This window comes from Quercus suber, unplaced genomic scaffold (genome assembly GCF_002906115.3).
Source record: "Quercus suber isolate HL8 unplaced genomic scaffold, Cork oak 2.0 scaffold_678, whole genome shotgun sequence".
Taxonomy (NCBI): domain Eukaryota; kingdom Viridiplantae; phylum Streptophyta; class Magnoliopsida; order Fagales; family Fagaceae; genus Quercus; species Quercus suber.
Genome location: NW_027070119.1, coordinates 206,829 through 217,357, shown reverse-complemented (window position 1 = coordinate 217,357; position 10,529 = coordinate 206,829). Strand labels below are relative to the sequence as shown.

The 10,529-nt window shown below is 30.0% G+C and overlaps 1 protein-coding gene and 1 long non-coding RNA gene across 2 annotated transcripts; both read left to right on the top strand.

The window, feature by feature from the left end:
- Positions 1-611: 611 nt before the first annotated feature.
- LOC111988861 (uncharacterized) lies at positions 612-4,772 on the top strand. Its single transcript, XM_065766078.1, has 3 exons — positions 612-839; positions 1,489-1,720; positions 4,248-4,772. Exons 1-3 carry the CDS (start codon positions 748-750, stop codon positions 4,542-4,544), a joined length of 621 nt encoding a protein of 206 aa, XP_065622150.1. The 5' UTR covers positions 612-747; the 3' UTR covers positions 4,545-4,772.
- A 1,493-nt stretch (positions 4,773-6,265) lies between these two features.
- LOC112011532 (uncharacterized) lies at positions 6,266-8,109 on the top strand. The gene is made up of 4 exons (XR_010626009.1): positions 6,266-6,607; positions 6,693-6,757; positions 6,902-6,955; positions 7,692-8,109. It is a non-coding gene; the product is annotated as an uncharacterized LOC112011532 (long non-coding RNA).
- Positions 8,110-10,529: the final 2,420 nt, after the last annotated feature.

Here is a 10,529-nt window from a genome sequence, read left to right as displayed (position 1 = left end):
CTGGCTCCCCAAAGAGGACAATGAGTTTGCAAGGGGCTGAAACAAAAATTCTCCCCTACAATATATTATATAATATATTTATCTATATATTTTATTAAAAAAATAAGCACTTTTATTGATCAATAAAATACATTAAAAATGCCCCATTTTATCCTAAAATGCAGAAGATTAAAAAGGGAAAAACAAAAATAGTCAAACTTCAACTAACAAAATTAAATTTAAGTTGGAGAGCATGTTTTCAAAAAAAAAAAAAAAACCAAAAGGTACCAAAAGACTTATTCAAAAGGTGTGACAATTGTGACAGTGATAACTGATAAGTTCAGGCAATGTGCAATGTATTAATTTCATTTTGGACTGCGTTTCAGTTTGTCCAATGGAACGAAATAGTAATAATTGATAAGTTAGGGCAATGTTAGGAGACTAGGTACATTTTAATTTTTATAATCCACAACATTTTCATAACAATATCATAACAAATCATATGTGATAAGTTGTTATTTATTCTAATTTAATCTCACTATTGAAATTATTTTTTTATCCATCATTAACGGCCAATAATAAATAGACAATTAGGATTTGTTACGAAATTTGTTGTGAAAATGTCAAGTTTCAAAGTCCAGTTGTTTCGGAAATTACCCAATGAACCGTGTGCCAACAACAACTTCCATCACTTCTCCGGCTTCCCCCATTGAGGGGTTTCTCTAAAATCTAAAAGCTCCATATTTCAAAAAGTTTCCTGCAAATGCAATGGCGTCTTCGAGGAAATGGGCTCGTATCATATCTCTTATTGCTTCTTGGATATATTTCCTTTTGATTATCTTTCAAATTCCACTCTTCAGGTAAACAGCAATAGTACTTTTCGATTTTTCTTTAAATTAGCAGTATTAGAATGATGGAGGGATTTCAAATAACCATTAAAAAAATTTTCCTTGTTTCAGGATTTTATTTTATTTTTTTCTCCTCTTAAGTATTTCCAATTTTCCATGGCTTATTATTATTATTATTTTTCATTTTGAATAAATCTATCATTTGCATAATGAATATATAGAAACTAAACTTTTCCTATATATTCCCCAAAATTTACATATTATTTTGCTTAATGAAATTTTATCTATTGGTTTTCCTTTCATAATTCTCAATTTTTTCTCGTAAGTTGTGATCACTTCGAAAAGAAAAGAAAGAGAAAACTTTCCTGGTATATATATACGAAAATTAATCTAGTAAATGCGCTTCTATTTTATCTTACTTATTAAAAAAATATATATATATTGCCCATTTGGTAATGTGGTTTCAAACCCATTTTTCAAAATACATAATTTTTAAATTTCACCTATTTTTTTTGGCTATATCTTTTTCAAACAATCATATTTTCAAAAAAAAAAAAAAAATTGAAAATAAACTGTAGTAAATGCTCCCTATGTAAGGTACCAAAGTGAAAAGATGAATTAACAACTAATGTACTCTTCTGTAACTCTGTTTGATATACAGGATCCCATGTAGAAGCGGAATATGTAGGACACCTATACAAGTGACATGTTCACAATTGATTGCAAGTGAACTCCTTCCTACAATTTTGGTGAAGGCTCTACTATATCCAGGGGCAATTGCAAATGCATTGTTTAAGAACAAAACCATCCCAAGCTATAACAACTTGCTCGAGTTATATAATTCGACCAATATGAAGGCAGCTCTTGCGACATCTGATCTCCATCGCATAGAGGTTAGTATATTCAAACTACTCTTTCTTTCATGACTATATACTCATCCTTTGAAAGGGAAAGCGTGAGGATCAGTCTAAACTACGTGGAAAAGAGTATATAGAGGGATTGTGTTTGTTACAAGCGAACTGTTTTATACAGAAATTATGTAAAGTAAAATGTGATACTTGGTGTGAATTGCAAAATTCCACTGAGTCATTGAGTTTTTGAACGCAAGTTGCACCTGCAACTATTTGGCAAAGGGCTTATCTGCTTGACTGTCACACATCGTTGCTTCCCAAACTCCGCACCTCTCATGGGTCGTGGGGCATCCACGGGGGCGGAAGTTGGCAACAAGTATTTCCCTATATAAAAAAGAGGATTTAAAAAAATATATATATATATATATATTTAAAGTTGGATAGATCTAGAAAAGAGGATTTGAGATAAGAAAAAAAAAAGAGGTAAAATTACATTTCAAATCATATACTTGAAATCTTGAACTGAAAAAAAAAAAAAAAAGTATAAAAAAGTAAAGAGAGTAGAAAAGTAGTCAATCTCATGAGTTCAACAGTATTAATTTAAAACTCAGTTTCAAAAGGTAACAAATTAAACCTTCATTTCGTATTAAATTTTAAACCTAATGCTAATATTTTATTTATAATTTTGTTTTTCAAAAATTAGGGTTTGATTTATTAATTTTTAAATTATAGAATTTAATTTGTTATTTTTTGAAACTTTAGGTTTTAATTTGGTATGTTTTGAAACTTATGGCATGTTTGGATGTTTAAAAAAGGGGGGGGGGGGAGTAGAGTAGAGGGAGGGAGAGTAATGCAATTACCTTGTTTGGAAGTTTTTTAAAGAATGAGGGGGAGGGATTTGGAGGAGTTTGGAGGGGTTTGGACTCCCTCTAGCCCCCCAATTTTAATTCCCCCAAATTGGAGAGATTTGGAGGGAGAGTAGAGTACATAAACTATTAACCAAGTAAATTACCTAATTTACCCTTATTATATTAACAAAATTACACAAGGAGAATGGCTAATTACTCCCTTCCCCCTTACTAATTTTAAAAATATCCAAATAAGGTAGAGGTGAATCATTCTCTTTTACTCTCCTCCCCACTACTCCCCTTCCCTCTACTCCCCTCTACTCTCCTCCCTCTCTAAACTTCCAAACAAGCCATTAAGGTTTAATTATGTTACCGTCCTAAACTATAAGATTTAAAATGCAATTTACCTAAGAGTTTATTTCCATGTCAACTTTCAATATTCGAGGAAGATACATTTGCTAGTCATATATTTTAATTATATTTTATTTAACCATATGTGAAAAAATAGATGATAAAATGTCCATTTGTTTTTGGAATTCTTACAACACTACCATTTAATACATATATGTATGTATGTATGTAAGTAAAAGGTGGTGGAGTATCAGTCTTTAGCATGACAATTCCACTCTTTCTTATGAGATATCTAAAAAACCTCACAAAATGGCAGTGTGATAGATTGAATTTAAGACTTTCAAATTTGTGTTATACCCCAAATCAATGAGTCCACCACCCAAGTGCCTTTGTGGATGTTTACAATATCACCATTGGACTTTCACTTGTGTGTGGTTCATAGCTTTTTTATTTGAATAATTGATCACGTTGACTTTAATTTTGTAGAAAATTAAACTTTTTCCTAGTATTTTCCTTTTAACACATACACATGGTTTTTCCTACATAATTAAGAATTTTGAAATGCCATTCCTATCCTATACAAATTATGGGATTAATTTATTAATCTTGTGCTGCTGTGTTTTGCCAAAGTGCTAGTCTATGTGCTACTGTGCTAAAGGTACTGGTTGTGGTGCCTCATAGATGTTTTTGTTTAGATTGTTAGGGCAGTAGTTAGTGTGTTTTGCTTTGCCATAAGTTTTGGTTTGCTTTGGTTTTATGGTTAGTTTGTTTTGTTTGCTGTAGTAGGGAGATTTCCTTTTGCTAGTTTATTTTGGGTCTTCTTTTGTAATTTGTGTTTTGTTTCTCTAAATAAAAAAAGCTGAATTACCTAAAAAAAGAAGTGTAGGAGATTAATTATTCGAATCGAAAGTCCTAGGACTAAATTGATTATTATTTTTATTTATATTTTTTATACTTCAATTTTGTACTCACATTTAGTCCAAGAATGGCATTTGTAAAAACCCTGCAAAAATTTTTAGGACCTACATGAACATAAAAATTGAAGACCAACAGCATGTTTAAGCCTTTTGTTTCTTTTCTTTCATACAGTTTCTCAACCATTCTCAGATATATCTAGAAAAGGAGTTCATATGATACAAAACATTTAGTTGTCCTAAAAAGAACTTACAAGTTTTCCTCAAAAACATTTTTCAATATAATGTAGACTAAAAATTTTGTTTTAAGAACATGCTGGTAAGAAGAATATCATAATGTGTTGGACGGTATGAAATGCATTAGCAACGATTTTGAAAAAAGAAGTGCTACTAAACAAAACAATCTGAATTGTACAAATTAGAAAACTAAAATTTCCTCACTTTGGCTTGCACCAGCTTCTTGCAGGGAGTTACTTATCGGTTGCAGGAGCAATTTTAGGTCTCATAAAACCACGAAGGTTGAGCCTCGTCGGAACACTTCTTATTCTATGGGGCCTTGTTAGGGAAGCCATTATGAGAAAATCTGCTGACAGATATCTCATGGAAGCCATTTATATCTACCCAACAATGCTGATAGCTGTGGTTTTTGCCTTCTTGTCTATAAGAAAGGATGTTAGAAAGATAGTTCGAAGCTACAAAGATAAGAGACTTGCAAATTATTCATGCAGCCATTTAAAAGCGAAACAGGTATGAACCATTGTGTTAAAGAAAGTAACTTTTCAATTTTTTTTTTTTTAAAAAGAGACTAACTGTTGTTTAAATGATTCATGTATATGTGGGAGACAAAATTTGACTTGTAGCAGCAAAATAGAGATGATTTTTCATTTTTTATATTTTTTGAACAAAAGAAAGAGATTATTTTTTTTTTTTTATCCCTTTCGAATGGTATTGGGAATAAAGAAGTAGAGGAACTTATTGTGAGCTGTAGATTCCTGTTATGTAGTTGATTTTAGTGTTGGAAATTCCCTAAAACAAAAATTGGCCCAAAATAAGTTTATTTTCAGCTAATTTTACTTTACTTCTTTTCACTCTCCCTCATTTCTCCCTCAATCCAAACAAGCCATGCATAAATTCTAATTTTGACTTTTGACTTTGTTTTGAGGGTTATTTATTTATTTATTTATTTTGATGTTAAAAAAAAAAAAAAACTTAAGTGTGAAAGGAGAGTATTTTTGTTATAAAAGAGGTAATTCAATATTCATTATTCACCGATGAATACATATTGAAGTTTCATATCCCATTTCTCTAACAATGGAACTTGTTACTTTTTTGGGATCCACGAATCAAATGATATTTTTGTTCACTTTTTTAGGATCCACAAATCAAATAATATTTTTGTTCCAAATTTGGCCTCTTCTTCACCCTTCGAATTAAAAATTTTCTGCCATAATGGTTTAGTTCTTCCTATAAGTATTAAGGATAAAAGTCGGATCCTAGATATAAAAAGTTAAGAAGGTAGATTCCCTTCTCCATAAACAAAATGATATTATTGAGGCTATAACACATAAATAGAGAATTAAGCAAATTTTGCTTGATGTAAATGCAATCAAGAAAGCCGTGTAAGTGAATATATAACCTTTAAAAAAAAAAAAAGGGCTAATCCAACCAATCTTGCTTGCACAATGGAAAGAACCACTGGTTTATCTCGATTCATAACGGGTGGAGCTAGGACATTTTGTTTAGGGACCAATTATGATACTAATACATTAACCAAGAGCCAAGATAAACCTTTATACAATGCGCAAACACATAGACACATATATAAGCCTTAATATTTTGATAGTAAATTAGATCATAATTTATAAATATATTGTATACAAAACTATCAACTTTGACATGTGTATATTCGTTAGATAACTTTTTAGGAAAATTTATCATCTTTTAAATTACAGTAAGTATACAAAAGTTGTTTAGTTTGATATTGTACATGTACAAAAACTGAATTTGAGAAAACAAAAACTACTTCATCTCTATAACAACTAAGACTAATTGACAAATTATACTATTTCTTAAGAGCGTCATTGGACTTACTGATATCGTATTTTGTATGCGTTGTTTTGCAAACCAATTTACTTTTCACAAAAATTACCATTTTGATCTTGGGTTCATTGGAATGTTTAAAATTTTGTAATTTATCTCGATCAGATAGTAGATTATCCAATTTTCCATGTTTAAGGTTAAAATAACTAAAATGCCCTTGTTCTTCAATCTTTGACCAAATTGATTGGCAGTCAAACTAAGCTAAAATTCATCCAAATGATAAAATTCATTTTTCTAAATTAAGAATAATATTCCCATATATATATATATATATATCTATATAATAACTAATAGCCGAAACGTCTTACTTTTTGTTAACCGCACCTCATTGCACCACATGGCTACCCAAATGAGTGACACGTTATATTAAAGAACACCGAAACATGATGTCTCTTCGTTTGGCCAAATGTACGACACATTTCCTTTTAACCAAACGTACGGCACGTTTCCTTTTAAAAACGCTGAACAAACACAGTTGTATCTTTTAGTGGAAACTAATTCCGTTTTCTGTTTTTTTCTCCCTGCTGTGAAAATGATTGTGTCTTTTCAGTCGTGCTTATTTAGTTTCAATGGGTAACTACTTATAAAGGCTATTTACATTTTGTTTTCTTCTTTCCGTTTTTCCGTTTTCGCTTTTTTTTTCTCCCCCTGTTGCGAGAACAAACCCAGCGAAGGTTATGGACATAAAACAGAGTCCCTTGATGCTACTGCTATTGGTAATTCTTTTCTTCACAAATATTAGTTGGTCTTGCTTACTCTTGCATTAGTTGGTCTAACTCTTTCAAACCCACACCATTTCAGTGGGTAACTACTTACAGCAGAGGTTGTGAACAAAAAACAGAGGACCCTTGACGCTACTGCTATTGGTATTTCTTTTTCTTCACAAACATTAGTTGGTCTTGCTTATTTTTGCAATAGTTGGTCTAAATCTTTCAAACCCGCATTGATGACTTTTTGTTTTCTTCTTTTTGTCTTGTGTTTTGTGTTTTCTTTGTTCCCTCTGCGAGAAGAAACCCAGCAAAGGTTGGGGAGAAAAAACAGAGTAACCCAGCAAAATCACTACGGTAACCTTCCACTAATTTGATAGAAATATTTTTTTCCCATTGTCTGTTTTGATTTATACAACTTTACTCAATTTGTTTGTTCTACCTGTTTGTTGTGTTATTTGTTGCATTACAGGAACTGTTCAGTTTGTCAATAGGTTGTGTATTTCTGTTTTTAAATTTTTTTATTTTTTTATAATAACAAATGTTAATAACTAAGACATTCAAATTTTGTGCACACGATGTGTTTGACAAAATGCCTTAGTTACTCTTGCATTAGTTTGTAGCCACTTTATAGTTTGTGCATCTTCGTTTAAGTTGCTAGTGGTCATTGACTACTTTTTGTGCATCTTGCATAGATAGCCAATGTACTTAATCAATAAATTTGATTTCATTTGCCAGATTTTCGTTTGATATAGAAATAATGAAAGGATGAATTGTTGTTCTTTTCAATTTTTTTTTATAATAAGTTTGTCAGCGTTAGTTTCAATTTTCAAGCATTCAAATTTAAATAGGTGCTTGGTAGAACTTTGTTTCTAAAGCAAATGGTTGTTCCTAAATAGATCAAATGAATGTGAATGGATTTGGGTGAACATGGCTTATAATTTGGGTGAACATGGATTATAAATTTTAAAATAAAAGTTACAAATGAAAAAAATTTGAGTACTTTTATATAAAATTTAAAAAAAAAAAATTAGATATTTTTAATGTTACTTATTCATATCATAATACAATTTACACCATATTCTTTTGACAGTATTATATGAGTGATGCTACAAATGATTCTGTCAACAACTTACCAAGTGAAGAACATGCTAATCCTACAAATGATGCAAATGATGTACAGCTCACACCTATTGTAGATCGACAAAAGAGGAAGAGGAAACAAAAGTCCTTTAACCTGTTGAAGCTTATGTTACAAATTATTTAAACTTTTCTTACAATAAACTAATCACCATTATGGTGTTCTGTTTCCTATTGAGAATAGATAGCTAACCTTACAAAATAGGTGACGAAGGAGGTGTTTAATATTCTGAAAATTTGGGAGTTTTTTTCTTCAACATGTATTGGTTTTATCTGATGGATGCATGATTATACACCTGTTGTTTTCTCATGTTTTTGGCAGTGTCACTGATTGTCAACGTGTGTACTGGTTTTATTTGAAGGATGCATGCTGTCCACCTGTTGTATTCCTTTTATCTGATAAATGCATGATTGTCCACCTGTTCTTTTCTCATATTTTTGGCACTTCACTGGTTACTTGCTTTCCCCAACAGCCCCACGTGTGTACTGGTTACTTGCTTTTCTCACATTTCATTAGTTGGGCATTGCTTTACTGTGGAGTAGTATTGCTTTAGCCCATGGTCTGTTATTTATATTTTCTAAATTTTCTTTGGATTTGTTTATTTGAATTGGTAATCATATACTTTGTGCACTGAATCTTTGTCCTTACATTCACAGCCCTCTTGACATCCATTATAGGTTGCAGCTGTAGACTGTAAGTTGATATAATAATAATAATAAAGAAAAAAGGAGAGGAAAGTGAAAATAGGTTCACAAATTGAAATGCACAAGGAATTTAAAACTTTTTTTACCAACTACTTTCCCACCTTCACGTCTCTTCAATTGTTTAGATTTTTTTTTTTTCAAAAAAATTATAAAATAGGTAGACTCATACTAGATTGTCTACATTATTTCCTTTATATATTAATAACTTAAAAATACTTACTTTGCAAGTCCTACTCTTATTTTTAGATAAACAACTACAAATTTAATTACTACTACTCCAAGTTTGTTAACAATTTCTTTATTTTTTATATATATTGTTCCTATTACATATGATTTTCAAGTATTGAGAATAATTATTAATGTCATCTTTAGCATAAATTTTAGGTATAACAAATTATTAGTGATAGAAAAAAAAATATCAAATTATATTGGATTTGGACTTTATCATTATTGGTATTAGTATTTTTTTTCCTCTTAAATTGTAACTATTATCAAATCTCAAGCTCTTGGCTATCACAATATCTCAATACATGTGATAGATTTTATTACTTTGCAAGTGATAGATTTTATTGGTTTGGTATATAAATTAGGAAAGTTATCAATAGTTTGCCTGTGCATCGCACGGGTTTGCGACTAGTATATATATAGTTTGATTTCCGTTGACGCATATTTGATCCTAATTTGACAAAAAAAGATTTGACTATCTAATTAGGGATTTTTTGGCCAATGTCATAGATAATTTAATTCCCTACAGTTTTCAATTCTCAGGTCTAGATTGAATTTAAAATGAGCAAAATATCGTGAAAAAAAAAATGCTTGATGATTAAATTTTGCGACTATCAATAAAGAATAATTACAATTCAATTTTATTGAATTATATGCAAATGACATCAAATTGGCCCAAACAAGGAGTTGTTTGAAAGGTTTTGTGATGAGTTTCATTTTGGCGTGCTTAATGTGCTAAAATTACATTTAATAAAAGTAAATTTATTAAAGTACCAAAAAATGGGAACAAAGTTTCTCTCTAAACTAGCTTAAAGAGAAACCCTTCAAACTTCTTATATATCTTTATATTGAGTGTGAATTTTAAAAATCTAACCATTGAATTGCATATTCTTATTATGCCCTTTATGCTTGCAAAATTAAAAAAAAAAAAAAAAAAATCAAATATCAATTGCTATGTCATTAAACAAATATTAAAATTTCAAGTTTTTGTGATCTAAAATTGTGTATAAAAAATAAGTTTATTAATTGAATAGTAAATAACATCCGATTTGAATGAAATTTAATAAACATATGAAGAATACAAGAAACATGAAATTTAACGGTTAAATTTTCAAAATTCAATCTCAAAATATAAATATATGAGAAATTTGAAGAATTTATCCCCAAATTAGTATTGAGAGAAACTTTGTTTAAAAAATGACTTTTCCTAATTAAACTTGTTTTTCACCTCATTTTCCAAAGCAATAAGCTCACTCAATTTGAAAATTGGAGACAAAAAACAATGATAATTATAAATTATACCTCATAAAATTTCCAACGATACCTTATTCGATCAAAACAGAGGTCGAGAAGTCTAAGAAGATTTAGTGGAAAAATAGCCCAAAATCATGAAAGCCCATAAAAATTCAATTTTGGTACTAACTTTGCGCGCAGATTCTTAATCATCAATCAATATATATATATATATATATATAACAGTAAAGATCTCATGTGAGAGTGCATAAGCTTCTGCCATGTGGCGTTCTAATGTTGCATTTAGCCTCTTTTACATCCTTTTTTTTTTTTTTTTTTTTTTCATTAGATGAAAGTAGCTTCTTTTTACTATTATATAAATTTAGCATTTTTTTTAGCTCTTTTTATTAAGTTTTTTTTACTGTTACCCAATAAATCATAGTAACTTCTTTTTACAATTATATAAAATATGGGCTACTCTTGACAATTAGACCAAAAGTTATTCTGTACAAAATGGACTACCTTTTAAAAATAGACCAAACATTTTGGAAAACTCAAGCCCAGTTATTACTTTACATATTATGAATCAAGTCTGACCATTTCCCACGTGTAAATCAAAGTCAAAACT

Excerpts from the sequence above, each read along its gene's own strand:
- LOC111988861 (XM_065766078.1), top strand. The coding sequence starts at position 748 with ATGGCGTCTTCGAGGAAATGGGCTCGTATCATATCTCTTATTGCTTCT. Across the intron at positions 840-1,488 it reads TTTCAAATTCCACTCTTCAG|GATCCCATGTAGAAGCGGAA; the intron begins GTAAACAGCAAT and ends TTTGATATACAG. Across the intron at positions 1,721-4,247 it reads CTGATCTCCATCGCATAGAG|CTTCTTGCAGGGAGTTACTT; the intron begins GTTAGTATATTC and ends GGCTTGCACCAG.